Source organism: Cebus imitator, unplaced genomic scaffold (assembly GCF_001604975.1).
Source record: "Cebus imitator isolate Cc_AM_T3 unplaced genomic scaffold, Cebus_imitator-1.0 Scaffold87, whole genome shotgun sequence".
Classification (NCBI taxonomy): domain Eukaryota; kingdom Metazoa; phylum Chordata; class Mammalia; order Primates; family Cebidae; genus Cebus; species Cebus imitator.
The window spans coordinates 4,688,758-4,707,667 of NW_016107402.1; the positions used below are offsets into that span (position 1 = coordinate 4,688,758).

The following is an 18,910-nucleotide window of genomic DNA, read 5'->3' on the forward strand; positions in this document are numbered from 1 at the left end:
GGGGTTTCACCATGTTGACCAGGATGGTCTCGATCTCTTGACCTCATGATCCACCCGCCTCGGCCTCCCAAAGTGCTGGGATTACAGGCTTGAGCCACCGCGCCTGGCCGTATTTTCCTCATTTTGCAGATGAGGAAACTGAGGTTCTGAGTGTAGTGCTTTGCCCTTGCACCCAGCAGGTAGTGGGGGGCTGGACTCCAGGCTGTGGGACACTGTCCCCTGCTCTGATGCCTCATGGTCTTTCTTCCCTCTCCAGCTTATCACTCAGACTTTCAGCCACCACAATCAGCTGGCACAGAAGGCCCGGCGGGAGAAGAGAGCCCGGCAGGAGGCTGAGCGGCGGGAGAAGGCGGAGCGGGCGGCCAGGCTGGCCAAAGAAGCCAAGTCAGAGACCTCAGGGCCCCAGATCAAGGAGCTAACTGATGAAGAGGCAGAGAGGCTGCAGCTAGAGATTGACCAGGTGAAGGGTGGGCTTCCATTCTCTATTCCTCAGATCCCCAGTGGCACTGAGCAGTGGGGTCCTGTTGCCAACTGCTGTGTTCTTTGCCCCAGAAAAAGGATGCAGAGACTTATGAGGCCCAGCTCAAGAATGGCAGCCTTGACTCCCCAGGGAAGCAGGTGAGATGGACTGGAGATACTTAGGATGAGACAGGAGTTTGGAACTTCCAGGGAATCTCCTGTCTACTGCCTTCTCTGGAATACCCTTCCTTATCCTATCCCCTCCCCTCCTGGCTTTGGGAGTCTTCCCCATACTTTAAGATCACGCTCAGAGACATTGAACCAAAGGATCCAGGTTAAAAAAAAAAAAAAAAAAAAACTCATTGACCTTAACCCATTTATGGCAGAAAAACCCAAGAGCCAGAGAGGGCAGTGCCTATTATGGGTCCCATCTGAGGTTGCCTGGGTTCTGTGGGCCCAGCCATATCCTTTGTCACATGGTATAATAATCTGAGCTCCTCTCAAGCAGAGATCAGAACCAAGTTTTACCTGGTTCCCAGTGGACCAAGGCTTGGAGATCTGTCCCTCTGTGGAGTGGGCAGGGACCAGGTCTCTTTTCTTTTGTGGCTGTATGCCCAGTGCTAGCTCTGGGCTTGGCCCAGTGAGGAGGGTTCATTCTGTATCTGTTCATGTCTATCAAGTAAGTAGCTAAGTGTCCCTGATTGTAAGCAGGAGACTGAGGAAGATAATGAGGAGGAAGATGAGAAGGACAAAGGAAAACTGAAGCCCAACCTAGGCAACGGGGCAGACCTGCCCAATTACCGCTGGACCCAGACCCTGTCGGAACTGGATGTGAGTGGCAGGGACCAGAGGTGAAGCTTAGGGAGCAAGCCTGGGGTGCTGGCAGCACTTGGTGGCCCCTCCTGACTGCCTCTGCCCTATGCAGCTGGCAGTCCCTTTCCGTGTGAACTTCCGGCTGAAAGGGAAGGACGTCGTGGTGGACATCCAGCGGCGGCACCTCCGGGTGGGGCTCAAGGGGCAGCCAGCAATCATCAGTGGGGAGCTCTACAACGAAGTGAAGGTGGAGGAGAGCTCATGGCTCATTGAGGATGGCAAGGTGGTGACTGTGCATCTGGAGAAGGTATGTGAGGCCCAGCTCTTCTGGCATGGGGTGTTGATGGAAGAAGGGAGGATGTGTGCTTATTTTACTCTGGAGCCATGCTGGAGGCATTCTGGAATTATCTTAATCCCATGACAACACTCTTTAAAGTAGGTCTGTCCCTATTTTATTTTTCTTAAAGACAAGTCTTACTCTGTTGCCCAGGCTGGAGTATAGTAACACCTTCTTAGCTCACTGCAGCCTTGAACTCTTGGGCCCAAGCAATTCTCTGCCTCATCCTCCTGAGTAGCTAAGACTACAGGTGCACACCACAATGCTCAGCTAATTTTTGTTGTTGATTTTTTTTTTTTTTGTAGAGATTGGGGTGGTGGGTGGTCTCCATATATTTCCCAGACTGGTCCTGAACTCTTGGCCTCAAGTGATCTTCCCATCTCAGCCTCCCAAAGTGCTGAGATTACAGGTTTGAGTTAGAAAAAGAAATCACTGATTTACCCAAAAGCTCATACCTCTGGGAAGGGGTAGAGTCAGGATTGAAACAGACTTAGATTCTAAGGCTGCTTTTTTTTTTTTTTTTTTTTTTTTTTTTTTTTTTTTTTTTTTTTTTTTTTTAATTTTGAGACAGAGTCTTGCTCTGTCTCCTGGGCTAGAGTGCAGTGGCATGATCTCAGCTCACTGCAACCTCCACCTCCCAGGTTCAAGCAAGTCTCCTGTCTCAGCCTCCTGAGTAGCTAGGATTATAGGTGCCCAGCACTGTGCTTGGCTAATTTTTGTATTTTTAGTAGAGATGGGGTTTCACCATCTTGACCAGGCTGGTCTGGAACTCCTGACCTCGTGATCCACCCGCTTTGGTCTCCCAAAGTGCTGGGATTATAGGCTTGAGCCGCCACACCCAACCCAGTTGCTTCTTTTTTACTAGGTTTGTACATGCATTCAATTCATCAAATACTTGAATACCTACTCCGTGCCAGATACCGTTCTTGTTCTAAGTGCTGGAGAGAGAACAGTGAACAAAATGTAGGAAAATCAGTGCCCTCAGGAAGTCTACATTCTCAACCTCACTGCCTGTGCAGAGAGATGGGACACAGACACCAGTAAATAAAGGTGGTCTCTGAAAAGGGCCAAGAGTCTAAGAACTTCCCAGGGCACATAAGGCCCTGTCCCAGCCTTCCTGACTGGCGTTGGCTGCCCTCACTCACCCCTCCATGCCCCTGCACTTGCTTTTCCTCCCAACTGGAATGTCTTTCCCTGCCTTTTTAAATTTATTTTTTATTTTTTGAGACAGGGTCTTGTTCTCTCACCCAGGCTGGAATGCAGTGGCGCAATCACGGCTCACCACAGCCTTGACCTTCTGGGCTCAAATGACCCTCCCACCTCAGCTTCCTGAGTAACTGCAAGCGCCACCCTACCTGGCTAATTTTTAAATGTTTCTTGTAGTGACAGGGTCTCATTATGTTGCCCAGGCTGGTCTGAAACTCCTGAGCTCAAGAGATCTTTCTGTCCCAAAGTGCTGGGACTATGGGTAGGATCATTGCACCTGGCACTTCCGTGCTTAAATAATTTTTCTGGCTGGGCACGGTGACTCACACCTGTAATCCCAGCACTTTGGGAGGCCGAGGCAGGCAGATCACAAGGTTAGGATTAGAGACCAGCCTGGTCAACATGGCGAAACTCCATCTCTACTAAAAATACAAAAAATTAGCCAGTGGTGGTGGCCACCTGTAATAATCCCAGCTACTTGGAAGGCTGAGGCAGGAGATTGCTTGAACCCAGGAGGCAGAGGTTGCAGTGAGCTGAGATTGTTCCCCTGTACTCCAGCTTGACTCCATCTTAAAAAAAAAAAAATTGTTTTTTCTTCTCATTTTAAATCTGGTGTACTGCTTTCTGTCTTAAGGCTCAGCCCAAGTGTCACTTCCGAACTTTTCTTCCTCCACCCTGGATGAATATCTCCCTTTCTGCTTTCTTCTTCCCCTTATCACACTGATTTGTAACTGTTTGCCTCTGTGCCTCCCCCAGCTGCAGGGAGGGCAGAGTATTGCTCATTCGTACCTCTGGACCCAGCACAGGCCTGCATGGGTCTCAGGTGCAGGATGTGGATGGGAGAGAGTTTGGTTGTGAAAGGGTTAAGGGGTGATTACTGGTGCACAGAGCAGGCCACCTTCCACCCCCTGGTTCTCTTCACAGATCAATAAGATGGAATGGTGGAGCCGCTTGGTGACCAGTGACCCTGAGATCAACACCAAGAAGATAAACCCTGAGAATTCCAAGGTGAGCCCTGGCTGGTTGGGGGAGCTTCAGCAGGAAGGTGAGGGCCTTAGGTGTTTCCAGAGCTTTACCCATCCCTGTCACTGCCTGCCCCCAGTTGTCAGACCTGGACAGTGAGACCCGCAGCATGGTGGAAAAGATGATGTATGACCAGAGACAGAAGTCCATGGGGCTGCCAACCTCAGACGAACAGAAGAAACAGGAGATTCTGAAGAAGTGAGCAATTCAGAGATGGGGCTAGGGGAGGGTGGGTGCCTGGGGGCTTAGACAACACTGAATGCATCATTGAGCCACCTCAGGAGCTGCCCTGCCCCCTTTCCAGCCATGTTTATGGCTTTATGGCTTTGGCTTGCCTACTCTAGTCACTTGCTGAGGTCATCTTGAGGGCAAGGCCAGCTCATGATAGGAGGGAAGGGGTAACAGCCGGTCATTGCCACCTACAGGAAAACGATGCCAGTGTTGGTGCCTCAGCTTCCAGCCTCAGGGCTCAGATGGGCCTCAGATACCCTGGCCTTGCTCCTGCCTGGCCTGGCTCAGTGTTGCTGAGGTCTAAAGAGATTAGATTTGACACGGGGGTGCTGGGAGAAGGGACAGCTTTAGAAGAGAAGGATGAGCTGTTTCATCATCTTCCTGCTTCCCTTTCTCCAGGTTCATGGATCAGCATCCGGAAATGGATTTTTCCAAGGCCAAATTTAACTAGCCCCTGTTTTTTCCTCCCTGAACTCTTGGGGCTGTGCCGCAATCACCCAACTTTCTTTCCCACTCTTCTCTGGGACTTGTGGGCCTCAGGGCTTGGGGCAGGCATGGGACTGGCCCAGGCACACAGGTCCCAGGGTATCAGGAGAAAGGCTGGGGCTTGGGATCCTATCCTCCCCAGTTGGCCTACTGTTACACATTAAAGCAATTTGCCCAGCTCCTTTTGTGTCCTCTCTTGTCTCTGGCCTTTCTCTGGGGCACAGGCCCTTTATGGCTGCTGCTGGGAACTGGGAGTTTGGCTTCTAGCCTAGATTCCGCCATGTGACCTAGAGCAAGTCCTTGCCCCTCTGTGGGCCTCAGTTTCTTAAAGGGAAGATTAAAACAAGGCTTTTAGTCTGTGTATGATTCTGAGCAAAGGTTGAGTTTTTCTGGCTACAGAGACTAGAACACATGTCACATTCTCAAAGGAGCACATGACCCAGCAGAGTTTTAAGACCACTGGACTTATTGATCCAATTCTCACTTCCCACTGCAGTGGGCCTGCCCTCTAGCCCTCAAGTGTTCTTCAAACTAGAGACTATTGTGTCCCAGGCAGAAGAGCAGCAAGGGCCGAGGTGACACTGCCTGGCTCAGGGGAGGAGTACCAGGGGGATGGCCCAGGCCTCAGATCTGTATGTGTGGTACAGGAACCTTGCTAGGAGAACAGAGTAAAGTCCAGTGAGGCCCCACTGTTTGTGTCTCTAACCTGGACCTCTGCAGATTCTAGGCCTTTTCAGAGCCAGCTCCCAGGACAGTGCCAGAGCTGTAGAGGCACTCCCCTCTGCTCAGATCCAGCTCACAGAGCTGACCCCTGCCCCACTTTGGCTAGAGGGTGGAGGTCAGAGTGCTTGGGCCACAGAAGTTATAGCAAGAATGTCTAGGTTGACCTGCTGTGAGTGCTTAGTTCTCTGGCCCCTAATTTCTGGAACACAGATGTCTTTTATAGAATTACAGAATAGCTGGGCATGGTAGCTCATGCCTGTAATCCTAGCACTTTGGGAGGCCAAGGTAGGTGGATCACTTGATGTCAGGAGTTCGAAACCAGCCTGGCCAACGTGGGGAAAGTCCGTCTCTGCCAAAAATGCAAAAAATTAAGTGTGGTGGTGCACGTCTGTAATCACATCTACTTGGGAGGCTGAGGCAGGCAAATCACTTGAACCCGGGAGGCAGAGATTGCAGTGAGCCGAGATCATGCCACTGTACTCCAGCCTGGGCAATAAGAGTGAGACTCTGTCTCAGAAAGAAAAAGAATTTCACAATAGCTTGTTAAAGATTTCAAAGAGGCTATGCAGTACCTAGCTTTGTTTTCCAAACTTAATAAACTTTTTTTTTTTTTTTTTTTTTTTTTCTGGGAATGGAAATAGTGGTTTAGAAGGCAAGGTTTGGAAAATGGTGATCTAGGGCTGAGGCTAGAGTGGAGGGTCTATGGTGTCACTCTGCCACTCTGGACTCTTGTTCTGTCCTGTGGTCATTTCAATCTAATGTTGGCCTTGACCTGGATGAGACAGCAGAGTGTGACTATGAACACAGGGTCCTTGGAGTTAGAATTGGACCCTGTGTTCAAAGCCCTGAGACCATCCTCTGTTTTTCTTAGGAAACTGGACAAACAAGTACAGTTTGTCTAGTAGTTACTTTCTAAAGGGTGCCTGTAGAAACAATATGAAGGGCTGTGGGGACAGCAGGTCAAATGGGGCCAGGAGTGGGCGGATCCTTAACAACTTTCGGCTTGTTTGTTAATTAAGAATGGGCAGGTGGGCCTGCCCTGGCCTCTCTGCTAAGAGAGGAGTAGTAGATAAGCCTGTGTGTGAGGAGCAGCCAACTAGGATCCTTCTGAACTTATCTGGGCTCTGATACCTAAACAAGGGATTCTGCATTTGCCCCAGGGAGACCCGGAGCCACGGTTACTAACTGCATGTCCCCTAAGTTCCGTGACCTCGCTGTGAGCCCCAGGTTTCCTCTCTGGAAGAAGAATGTCCATTCTCCAAGATTATTGGAAAGGCCAAAAACGGGACTGGTGAAACCCACAGTTCTATTAGTACCACAGAGCGGGGGAGGGGAGCAGCAGGTCCACCAAGGCTAGATAGTGCCAACAGATGATCAGGGCTTTGGGGAAACAGGGCTGGGCAGAAGCAGGCCAGCCTGCAGGCAGTGGACTGGGAGAACAGAGGCAAGCCTCCCTAGAAGAACCTCTCAAACAATGTCAGAAACCATTTATCCAGCATTTCTCAGGTACAGACTGTGCTTGGTTCTTTATCTCCTGGAACTCACAGTGAACCTGAAATGGGGGCAGCATCACTCCCATTTTATTCTTCTGACTTCAACTGCAGGGCACTAAGCCAGGCTGGTCATCTATATCCTGTCTCCTGTTCTAGGCGGCAGTTAAGTGAGGCAGACTGGAGAGAAAAGACAGCCAAGATAAGCAGACAGATGCCAATTGCCTTTGTATTTACAAACTATGGTCATGTTAACATACAGAACATCAACCATGAACCAGAACCAATTGCTTAACATAACAAGAGTGGGCCCTGCCCACCCCCCAATACAGTACATTTAAGATAAACTTAGCTGTTAAATTCCCCCAGGGAAGGAGAAGTTTGCATGATTGTTTAGGGTGGCAATATTATGAGGATGGAGTCAGGATTCACTCCCAGAAAGTAAGTCCTTACTTTCCATGATCAGGCCACCTGAAGACCATGAGCAGGAAGGAAGAGGCCCAGGCAGGGATCAGACCAGCTGGGGATGCAAGGGGACGCAGACTCCATGGCCCAGTGAAATGCACATGGTCCAGGAACCCAGTCAGCCAAGGCAGGAGGAGCCAGAGTGGGCACTGCTTCAGGTCTAAGGCCCAGCCTCTCCCACAGGGGTTCCTGGTGCCCCTCTTCATTCTGTAGGCTGTGCTTCTCCCAAAAAGGGTGTGACAGCTGGGCCTGGTGAGGGTTAGCAGTACACCTGTAGCAGGGGCGCCCCCGACGAGTCTGTGTCAGTGCCCTGGAAGGATGAGTCATGGCTGGCTGGGTACCCTGGTGGGAAGGAGAGGAGAGGAGGAAACAGGCTCAGGGGAAGGAGGTCATCCAGATCGCACAGCCAGGGAGAAGCTTGCTGAGAAGGAGCAGAGTAGGACTTGAGCCTGGGTCAGTCTGATCCTGGCTGGGTGACCCACTCGGTTTATTGACCTCTCTGAGCCCTAACCTCCCTTTCTGTAAAAGGATGATGAGCCCACTCCCAGGAGATTGTTATCAAGGGCAAGAAGACCGCAGCAGAACCACACGGGGTGCCTTTCCAGCACCATGCTGGATGGTCCCCCACCCACTACTTTCCTAGTCACCTGGGCTTGAAGGTTGGGGTTCAATCACTTCCAGCTCGCCTGTTCTGGGCACCTGCCCCCGCTTTAGGCCAGCTTGCCAGATGGGGATGGGTCTGTAGCTGCTAAGGCCCTCGTCCCTTTTTGATGCCATCCTCACCACCCCAAGAGAAAGCTGGGAGAGGAGCATGTGAGGGGACCCTAGGGTAGTCCCCCACCCTCCACACCCCTCATTAGGTCAGGACCACACCTGGAACTCCATAAGGCCTCAGCTTCCGGGCGATGGCATCTGCAGTCGTCTCCTGGGAGATCTGCACTGTCAGCTCTAGGGAGGGAACATGAGGCAGGCAGTGGTCATTATCATATTCTTTCAACCCTATTCCCCACTTTGTTCCCAGCCTGATGAGGGAGGAGCCACTCACTCCTGGGCAGGGCTAGAAAAATAATGCTTAAAAAAGACACAGGCCAGGCACGGTGGCTCATGCCTGTAATCCCAGCACTTTGGGAGCCGAGGTGGGTGGATCACCTGAGGTCAGGAGTTCGAGACCAGGCTGGCCATCATGATGAAACCCTGTCTTTACTAAAAATACAAAAATTAGCCAGGCATGGTGGTGGGCACCTGTAATTCACCCAGCTATTCGGGAGGCTAAGGCAGTAGAATCCCTTGAACCCGAGAGGTAGAGGTTGCAGTGAGCCAAGATCACGCCATTGCACTCCAGCCTGGGTAACAAGAGCGAGACTTGTCTCCAAAAGAAAGACAACAGATAATGTGTGCATGTGCAGAGTGGTGGATGAGTGGGAGTTTTGGTTAGGCCAAAACAGGTCAGAGGCCCAAATTCATGTGGGTCCCTGGGTCCTGTTAACCAGGCCAGGCCTAGAAGCTACTCTGGCAGGTGACAACAGGGGAGAGGAGTGTTTTAGGTAAACTTGTTGAACGCAGAGGGCACCTTGTCCTTTCTGGGGACAGCAGCGATGGGCAGAGAGCTCTCCTAGGGTCTGCCTGCTCCTCTCAGCCTTGCTGAGACCTCACTGTGAAGGGCCAGAGTGGGAGCTGTGGAGTGGGGGATGCAAGAGTTGACAGAAAGGAGTAAGGGCAGGGACTGTCTGAGGGGTGGACCCACAGTGGCCAAAGACCCCATTCCAACCCTCCCCTGGCCAGAGCCTCCCCTACTCTACCCCTCAGTCCCATGGGGCCCCCACCTACCATCCTGGCTGAGACCTGAGCCCACCATGGTCTCATGGCCACTGTCAGGGGCAGCAGCAGTGGGGGCAGCAGCCCGAGTTGAACGCCCCTCCAAGGTCTGTGGGCGAGCACGGCTCTTTCGGGTACTGATGCGAATGATGCCACGTACCAGGCGGCCCTCAGCATCCTGCTCATCCAGGTGGTAGTCCTGCGTGATGCTGCTGATAAGGTCTGAGATCTTACTGGTCTTCTCCAGGAATACAGTGTCTGACGTACACTTGGCCAGCTCATCGATCTGGTGTACGCTGAACAGCTCTGTCAGCTTCTTGAAGATGAGCACGTCGATCTCTCGGCTCGACATGGAGCCACTGCCCATCTCGGGCAGGTCCAGGTCCGACTCATGGAAGGAGTAGTACTCCTCGGAGCCACGAGGACTGCTGGCGAGGGTGCTAGGCAGACTGTGTCGCATGGGTGGGGGATCGGCCAGTGGCTCCTTGCAGCAGGAGTCCACATCAGGGGCTGGGGAGGTAGCCCTGGGATAGGGGTACACAGGGATGCCTTTAAGCTTAACGTCGGGGTAGCTGAAGCTGCTGCCCACAGTTGACTTGAGCCGCTTGTCATCCCGCCGGCTGGGGGGTACACGGTCAGGGCTGGGGGGCACTCCATTGTGCTCCTTGGCCCAGTTGGCTTCAGCAGTCCCCTCAGGGGAGTCCCGAGAAGACAGGCAGGGGCTGCAGCCCCGCACACAGGCTCCACAGCGCTGGAGACAATCCCGGCAGCGGCGGAAACAGAAGGCAGCCTGGCACCACTCCCATACCCAGGGTCGCCAGAGCAGGCAGCAGGCAGGGGACTCAGTGGCTGGCTCAGCAGAGCCAGAGATGAAGGTAATGCTCTCTGGCCCATGGTGACCAGGGTCCTTGGGGTCTGGTCTACGGGTACGGCGGCTTGGTGGGGGCTGAGGTGGTTTATCGTATGTCTCCAGACATAGCTCTGTTGGCCGCTCCCAGGGTCCCAAGCGTGGAGGCCCAGATGCTGGGCGGGGGTGTCCAGGGCGGGGCATGGCTCATTGCATGGTTTGCAGCAGCCAGGCACCTGCGGGGGAGAGGCCAGGGAGTCAGGATCAGAGGTCAGGGACAAATTCCTGGGCTGACTTGAGCAGCTTCACACTTCTAGTTTCTGAGAGGCCTGGGATGTGGATGGACCCAAGTATGCCCATAAACTTGCATCTCTTGTGCCCCTCCCTCCACAAAGAGGAAGTCTCTGTGGTCTAACCCAGATTTCAAAATTCCCTGTGACTTACACCTATTGGGATGGCTATGAAAGGTAGAACATCTTATCTGAAATGCTTGGGTCCAGAAATGTTTTGGATTCTGGGTTTTGGATTGTGTACATTATACTTACCTGTTGAGCATTCCTCATCCAAAAATCTGAAATGCTCCAATGAGCATTTCCTTTAAGTATCATGCTGGTGCTCAACTTTCAGATTTTGGAGTGTTATGGATTTTTGGATTAGGGATACTCAACCTCTCAATCTGTATTTAAAAATAATCTCCCTTCCCCCAGAAAATAACAAATGTTGGCAATAATGTGGAGAAATTGGAACCCTTGTGCATTTCTGGTGGGAATGTAAAATGGTGCAGCTGCTGTGGAAAACAGTATGGTGGTCCCTCCAAAAACATCGAATTACCACATGACCCAGCAATTCCACTTCTCAGTACATACCCAACCTAATTGAGAGCAGGGACTCAGATGTTTATACCAATGTTCACAGCAGGATTATTTACAATAGCCAAAAAGTGGAAACAATCCCAGTGTCTACCAATAGATGAATGACTAAACAAAATGTGGTATATACATACAATGGAATATTATTCAGCCTTAAAAAGGAAGGAAATTCTTTTATTTTTTTTTTTTTCTAGGAATCAGCAATGTATGTCAAGAAACAGGGAAGGAAATTCTTATACATGCTGCAACATGGATGAACCTTGAAGAACATGCTAAGGGAAATAAGCCAGAGGCTGGGCACGGTGGCTCACGCCTGTAATCCCAGACCTTTGGGATGCCAAGGTGGGTGGATCATGAGGTCAGGATTTCCAGACCAACCTGGCTAACACAGTGAAACCAATTAGCCGGGCATGGTGGTGTGTGCCTGTAGTCCCAGCTATTTGGTTGGGGAGGGAGTGCAGCTGAGACAGGAGAATTGCTTGAACCCAGGAGGCGGAGGTTGCAGTGAACTGAGATTGCGCCACTGCACTCCAGCCTGAGTGACAAAGAGAGACTCCACCTCAAAAAAATAAAAATAAAAAAATAAGCCCGACACAAAAGGACAAACAGGCCATGCTCAGTGGCTCATTCCTGTTATCCCAGCAATTTGGGAGGCCAAGGTGGGTGGATTGCTTGAGCCCAGGAGTTTGAGACCAGCCTAGAAAAAATGGTGAAAACCATCCCTATTAAAAATACAAAAATGAGCCAGGCATGGTGTTGCACACCTGTAGTCCTAGTGTCCTGAGGGGCTGAGGTGGAAGGACCACGTGAGCCTCGGAGGTGGAGGTTGCAGAGAGCTGAGATTATGCCACTGTACTCCAGCCTGGGCAACAAAGCCAGACCCTGTCTCAAAAAAAGGACAAATATTGTAAGATTCCATTTATATGACATCTCTAGAATAGTCAAATTCATAGAGACACAAAGTAGAATGGTAGTTGCCTGGTGCTGGGGCAGAGGGGAATGGGGAGTTAGTGTTGAATGGGTAGGAATTTTCAGCTGGTGAAGATGAAAAAGTTCTGGAGATGGACGGTGGCAACAGTTGTACAACAATGTGAATGTATTTAATGCCACAGGAATGATGCTTAAATATGAGAATGAAGCTTAAATGTTTTTTTGTTTTGTTTTGTTTTTTTTGTTTTGAGACAGAGTCTCACTCTGTAGTCAAGGCTGGAGTGCAGTGGCGCCATCTCGGCTCACTGCAACCTCTGCCTCCTGGGTTCAAGCAATTCTCCTGCCTCAGCCTCTCAAGTAGCTGGGATTATACGCACACGCCACCACGCCCAGCTTATTTTTGCATTTTTAGTAGAGAGAGGATTTTGCCATGTTGATCAGGCTGGTCTCAAACTCCTGACCTCAGGTGATCCACCCACCTCGGCCCCCTAAAGTGCTGGGATTATAGGTGTGAGCCATGGCGCCCGGCCCTTAAATGTGATTTTTTTTTGAGACAGTCTTGCTCTGTCACCCAGGCAATGATGTGATCTCAGCTCACTGCAAATTCCACCTTCCAAGTTCAGGCACTTCTCCTGCCTCAACCTCCTGAGTAGCTGAGATTACAGGCGTGCGCTACCACGCCTGGCTAATTTTTGTATTTTTAGTAGATACGGGGTTCACCATGTTGGTCAGGCTGGTCTCAAACTCCTGACCTCGTGATCTGCCTGCCTCAGCCTCCCAAAGTGCTGGGATTAGAGGCATGAATCACCACACCAGTGGCATTAGGGTCTTAAACTGGGGGTGTGTGAGGAACATGAGACTGGGCATCAGGATATCTGTGTTCTAGTTACAGTTCTGGCCCTAGTCTAATCCCAGATTTGGCACTTGGGAAACTCAGTGCCACATCCCTAAAGAGGGCCATCATTATCTCTCACCCAAATAGAGTCACAGCTGCCATTCTGGCCACTTCCATTCCCTCCTACTTGCTGTAGCAAGTAAAAACTTAAAAATGTTTAGAGGAACCTGGTAGACACCACTTTAATTAAATGATCAAAGATAATATCACCATCATGGGATGAACTGACATCATGTTCCTCCTGATACTATGTACTAAGAAGGATACAACTCATGAAGTATTCTTGCCAAAAATGCATAACCTGAATGTAGTCATGAGGAAATAATAGACAAACCCAAGTTCAGAAACATGACAATTAAATGCAATGTGATCCTAGATAGGATCCTGGATTAGGAGGAGAAATTGAAACTTGGATAATGTAGATAACTGGTGATATTTGAAAATAGGCTATATGTTATTTGATAGTATTGTATTACTGTTAAATTTTCTGAACTCAATTACTGTGGTTATATAATCTAAGGAAACATACACTGAAGCACTTGAGGATAAAGGGACAGGATATCTGCAAGCTAATCTCAAATGTTTCAAACACACAAAAAACAGAAGGTATGTGTGTGTAGAGAAAGGGAGAGAGGGAATATTACCCATTGGTAAATGGGATGTGAAGGATACAATTCTTTCTTTTTTTCCTCTTTTTTTTTTTTTTAAGAGATAGGGTCTCCCTCTGTCATCCAGCTTGGAGTGCAGTGGTGTAACCATAGCTTAATGAAGCCTTGAACAATTGGGCTCAAGTGATCCTCCTACCTCAACCACTTGAGTAGCTAGGACTATAGGTGCATACTACCCTGCCCCACTAGTTTTTTGTTTTGTTTTGTTTTTTGGTAGAGATGGGATCTTGCTATGTTTCTCAGGCTGGTCTTGAACTCCTGGCCTCAAGTGATCCTCCTGTCTTCACCTGCCAAAGTGCTAGGATTACAGGCATGAGCCTCTGTGCCCGGCCTAGGATACAGGTTTTTTTGTTTGTTTGTTTGTCTTTTTTGAGATGGAGTTTTGCTCTCTTTGTCCAGGCCTGAGTGCAATAATAGCACAATCTCGGCTCATCATAACCTCCACCTCCTGGGTTCAAGCAATTCTCCTGCCTCAGACTCCCAAGTAGCTGGGATTATAGGCATGTGCCACCATACCCGACAAATTTTGTATTTTTAGTAGAGACAGGGCTTCTCCATGTTGGTCAGGGTGGTCTTGAACTCCTAACCTCAGGTGATCCGCCCACCTCGGCCTCCCAAAGTGCTGGGATTACAGGTGTGAGCCACCACTCCCGGCCTTAGGATATAGTTCTTTAGTCATTCCTAGAACTCTTCAACACAGTCTCCTGGCGCTACTCAGCGCTCCTTCTCCAGGGACCCTCTGGAACCCCTAGTCAGATGTGAGGCTCTCTTTCCACAGCCTTCTGCTGGGCTGTCAGCTGGGTCAGGCTTGTACCCATTGTTTGAGGATAAGTCTATGTCCCAAGGACCATGACCCTAAAGTGCAGGGACTGTGTGTAATTATTTTCTGCCTCAGTATCTGGAACAGGGTTTGGTACACTAGGTGCCTCAGGGGGCTAACACATTCCAGGCTGCCTCAGGGTAGAACCAGGACCATTGGGTAGAAAGAAAAAAAAGACTTAGGCTCTAGGTTGACCAGAGTATGGATGGGGGATAGGAGGTGAGGGGGGAGTGAAATCCCATCTGCAAAGGTATCCCAGCTAAAATTATAACAGGTAACTTTAAATTCCCTTGCAATCTGAGGCAAGTGGTTAAAAAAATCTTTGCTTTAGTTCAAGAAATGTGGGGTTGGGTATGGATTCATACATTCACGAAATTAACAGATATTTATTGAGGGCCCACTGTGTGCCACATGCTGGATTTTTTTTTTTGAGACAGAGTCTCACCCTGTCACCAATGCTGCAGTGCATGGGATGATCTTGGCTCACTGAAACTTCTGCCTCCTGGGTGGAGGCAATTCTCATGCCTCAGCCTCCCAAGTAGCCAAGTAGCTGGAATTACAGGTGCATGCCACCATGCCCAGCTAATTTTTTTGTATATTTAATAGAGATGGGGTTTCACCATATTGGCCAGACTGGTCTCAAACATCTAACCTCAAGTGATCTGCCTGCCTCAGCCTCCCAAAGTGCTGAGATTACAGACATAAGCTACCGCACCCAGCCAGCTGTTCTAAATTCTATGGATAAAGTGATAAAACACACAAAATCCCTCAACCTCAGGAGTTTACACTCTAGTGAAAGAGTTGATTATTGATGGCTTACACTGTTCTAAGTACATCAGAGGTAAAAACCTATTAATGTTCACAACCCTCTTTGTAATATTATTAGCTGTATTGTCATACTAAAGCACAGACAGGTTAAATAAGTTGTCCAAAGCCATACATCTGTCTGTACACAATCAGCCTGGCCCCAGACTCTTATCCACTACCCCATCCCTTCTATTACTTGGGAGGAAAGAGGCAGTCAAAGGTGCCAGCTGCCAGCTCCATGGACCAGTGTGTGCCCAAAGAGCCCATGTTGGGAGCCCTGTCTTCCAGGCTCAGGCCTTCAGGAGAGTGGGCGAATCTACTGTTAACCCTGCTGAGCTTGGAGGTACCTGGGACTCCTGAGGATGGGCTGGCTATTGTCCTCTCCCCAACCTCCAAAGCTTTATGGCTCGCTACTATTGATTAAATTAATCCAACGAGTATTTATTGAGCACCTACGAGGTGCCTAGCACTGTGCTAAATGCGGAGAAAACAGCAGTGAATGGGCCAGAAGACTTTCACCTTATTTAACTCTCACAATTGCTCTGCAAATAAATAGTAAATCTTCATTTCACAGATCAGGAATCTGAAGCTCAGAAAGGTGAAGTGAGTGGCCCAGAGACGCCTAGTAAGAGAGGGCTGCATTAGGATTTGCACTGTGGCGGGCCAGGCTCTGGAGCCTGCATAATTTGTGTGTGCCACACATCTCCAGCAGTGGTGGGATGAAAAGAGAGTCAAGACCTGGGATAAGGACAATGCCGGGTCTCAGTTTCCCACTTCCCTCCAACCATTGAACCCCCTCCTGAAGTCAAACTCAGGCCGATTCTTCCAGGCTGTATCTCCCCAACCCTGCTGTTGCCACCACTCCCCTCACCCACCCCACGCAATCCTAGGAAGCCTGGTCACTTGGCTCCCAGTCCCTATTGTGGCTTGAGGCAAGATTCTTAACTTCAGTTTCCTCATCTTTAAATGAGATTAGTATCTTCTTGCCCGGCAATCCCATGAGATTTAAATGAAATATTGCCAGCAGGGGGCTTCCCTCAGTTGCCTGGCACCTGGGAGGGGCTAGGTCACTGGGCGCTCTAAGGCACCGCAGCAATCTTCTCGGGGGTCAGACAGTCCCGGCCCGACCTCCCTGAATTTCTCGTTGATGCTGCCCTCTTCCCCCTTAGTCTTGCGAACACACATACACTCAGGGGGCTATGCGTCCCCTTCTCCCAGCGTCCCCACGACAGGCCCGGCCGCGCCAGCCTCTGCCCCCAGACCCGTGTCAAGCCTCAGACACCCGGCTGGGAGGAGCACCCCAGTCCCACTCGAGAAACAGCCGTCGGCTCAGTGTACCCTCGGCACTCATATCCGCGGGCACCTAGTCCTCGGGACAAGGAAGAACCAAACCCTGGCACTGCCCCCCGGGCTGTCACAGCCCCTGCACCAGCAGTGCCCTTGGGGCGAGCACTACTCTTTCCAGCTGCAAGGGCCCTGCCCTGCGGGCGGACCCAGCCTCCCTCGCGTCCCAACGCTGTTCCTCCGGGTGAGCACAGGGCTTGCCCGGTCCCGACCCTGCCCCGGGTGCGCGCGGCCCCACACCCAGCCAGTGCAGTCCTGAGGGCGAGCGCAGCCCCTCACCCCTTTCTGCGCGCCCGCTCAGGCCGCTCTCCGGCCCGGCCCGCGCACCCCGGAAGTAGGAGGGTGGCCCCCGACGAACCGGGCCCGGGACCCTCCCCCGTCCGGGAGCAGCCTCGAGGGGCTCCCCACACCAGCGCCGCCCTGGTTTGCGCCCCCTCGGGCCCGCGCGGGGCTTACCTGTCCCGCCAGGTGAGCCGCCTCCGGTTCAGCCCCTCCCCCGCCCCCTCGCCGCTCACCTGGGGCGCAGGTAAGCGTCTCGCGGGAGTGCTGCACGGGCCGCTGCTAGGGACACACTTCCTGCCTCCGCGAAGCGCCGCCGCGCACCTGGGCCGAGGCCCCGCCCCTGGGCTTCGTGGAGCTGCGCGGCGCTTCTCGGGTGCTCGGCCGGTTTGGCCTAGTCGGGGTAGGTGAGGTGTGGCTAGGAGGGGTCGAGAGGCGCTGGGGCTCAGTCTCCTCTTCGGTTCAACAGGCTGGTGGTTCTCTTAGTCTGTGAGTACCTGTAGAGGGCCTGCCCCGCCATAAAGCTCCAACTTAAAGGGAAGCTCTCTACTGGGCAGCTTTCCCTGACCCTAAGTCTGTTTTTCTGTTGTATGGAACAGTCCCTGGAATCAGCACACTGTCGTTTTCTAGTCTTCTGTCTCCTTCAGCCTCCTGCCTTACAGGGTTTGGTCTTGTTCCTCTGTGTTCCTGGTGCTCAGCACAGGTCCTGGCACATACTAGGTGCTCAACAAATATTTCCCACTTAATGAGGGGCTGGGCCCCAATTTCTCCCTTTGTCCTGAGGCAGAACTGGGAGCCTGGGCCGCTAGTCAGTTTGCCTTTTCTTTTGTTCAGAGAAATCTGGAGATAAAGACAAGAACCTCAGCTCTGAGGTCCCGAGTAGGGTAGAGGAGGGGGCCCGGATCAGAAGTGGTGGCCAAAATGGGCTATGGTCACTACATCCAAAGTTGGTCTCCCTCTGCAAGAGGCAACACCTTGGACTGTCAAGAAGGCAAGGCTCAGACTATTCTGGGTTACTGTTCCCCTTAATATTAATAACAACTCTAGCTGGGAGTGGTGGCGGGCACCTGTAATCCTAGCTACCCGGGAGGCTGAGGCAGGAGAATCGCTTGAACCCGGGAGGCAGAGGTGCAGTGAGCCAAGATTGCACCTTTGCAGTCCAGGCAACAAGAGTGAAACACTCTCTGTCTCTCTCTGTCTCTTTCTCTCTCTCTCTATACACACACACACACACACACACACACACGTATATATATCAATAACTTAACAATAGCATTAATAAACAAGTGACTTTTAGGGAGCATCTCCAGGAGCCATGCATGCGGAAGCCCTTAACCTGTGATATGGGTCAGGTATTATCATTTCCATTTTACAGAAAAGGAAACTGAAGCTTAGAGAGGGGGCATTGTTTGCTCAGGCAGTTGGCAAAAACTGACTTTGGGCAAGGTACTTTCTTTTTCTAAACCTAATCTCTGGATATAATAGTACCTTTTTTCACCTGGGAAGATTAAAGGAGATCATGGATGCAGCAGGAAGGTATCACTGGGGTGCATTAGGCATAAGTGTCCAATTTCCAATAGATACCCTCCACCCCAGCGCCTCCCACTACATCTTGTCCACATTCCCTCCAGAGGAAAGTGGCAGATTGTATTGTTATTTGGAGCTCAGAGGATGAGTCACATCCTCACTTCACAGTCACATCTTGTGCAGTTGAATATCTGTGTACTCTAAGACCTAGCAAGTCCATTCCTATGGTACAGCCAAGCCACAGGAAGCTCTTGTACAATGCACCAGGAGAGAATGTATACAAGAATGTTAGTAGAAACATTGTTTACAGTAGCCCCAAACTGAAAACAGGTAAATGCTACTGACAGGAGATAGAGAAACATGGGATATTCATCCAAAGGAATTAATTATAGAGCAGTAGAAAATAAATGAAAAATAGCAACATGGGTAGATCGTGATAATATAATATTGAATAGAAAAAAGTCAAATCTCAGAAGACTACATATAGAATGATATCCTTTTAATATGATTCAAAAATAACTAGAACTACTGCATTTAAGCATAATAGTAGGTTGAACCATATGAATTTGCTGTTATTTGACCCATTTTGATCTAAAAGTAATGGCAAATTCATGTGCTTCAGCCGAATTTATATGTGAAAAAAACTAAGAAAAGAGCAAGGGGTTAGGTACAGTGGCCTGGGCCTGCAATTCCAGCTACTTGGGAGGCTGAGGCAAGAGAATCTCTTGAGCCAAGGAGTTCAAGACCAGCCTGGGCAACATAGCAAGACCTTATCTCAAAAAAATTGCAAATAATTTCCTTCCCTCTTAGAAATACAATCTCAACTTTATTTTTGAGGCAAATTCTCGCTTTGTTCTGGGATTTTAAAACATCATT

The 18,910-nt window shown here is 50.4% G+C and overlaps 2 protein-coding genes across 2 annotated transcripts in view; one reads left to right on the forward strand and one right to left on the reverse strand.

Annotated features, from left to right (window-relative positions):
• The window catches only part of NUDC (nuclear distribution C, dynein complex regulator), a 20,076-nt gene extending 15,340 nt beyond the window's left edge, over window positions 1-4,736 (forward strand). Inside the window, exons 3-9 of the mRNA XM_017534816.1 lie at window positions 257-460; window positions 553-618; window positions 1,171-1,290; window positions 1,385-1,579; window positions 3,740-3,823; window positions 3,918-4,036; window positions 4,469-4,736. Of these exons, the coding sequence (XP_017390305.1) occupies window positions 257-460; window positions 553-618; window positions 1,171-1,290; window positions 1,385-1,579; window positions 3,740-3,823; window positions 3,918-4,036; window positions 4,469-4,520 (840 nt within the window). The 3' untranslated portion in view covers window positions 4,521-4,736. The remainder of the gene's footprint in view (window positions 1-256; window positions 461-552; window positions 619-1,170; window positions 1,291-1,384; window positions 1,580-3,739; window positions 3,824-3,917; window positions 4,037-4,468) is intronic.
• A 2,235-nt stretch (window positions 4,737-6,971) lies between these two features.
• KDF1 (keratinocyte differentiation factor 1) lies at window positions 6,972-16,803 on the reverse strand. Its single transcript, XM_017534821.2, has 4 exons — window positions 16,685-16,803; window positions 9,061-10,131; window positions 8,107-8,181; window positions 6,972-7,575 (listed from the first exon to the last, which is right to left on the reverse strand). The coding sequence occupies exons 2-4, from the start codon at window positions 10,097-10,099 to the stop codon at window positions 7,493-7,495; spliced, it is 1,197 nt and encodes a 398-aa protein (XP_017390310.1). The 5' UTR covers window positions 10,100-10,131; window positions 16,685-16,803; the 3' UTR covers window positions 6,972-7,492.
• Window positions 16,804-18,910: the final 2,107 nt, after the last annotated feature.

What these genes read in the sequence shown, in the direction of transcription:
- KDF1 (XM_017534821.2), bottom strand. Translation starts at nt 10,099, where the DNA reads ATGCCCCGCCCTGGACACCCCCGCCCAGCATCTGGGCCTCCACGCTTG. An exon ending in CTCAGGTCTCAGCCAGGATG is followed by an intron (nt 8,182 to 9,060) that starts GTAGGTGGGGGC and finishes TTCCCTCCCTAG; the next exon opens with AGCTGACAGTGCAGATCTCC. An exon ending in GAGGCCTTATGGAGTTCCAG is followed by an intron (nt 7,576 to 8,106) that starts GTGTGGTCCTGA and finishes CCTTCCCACCAG; the next exon opens with GGTACCCAGCCAGCCATGAC.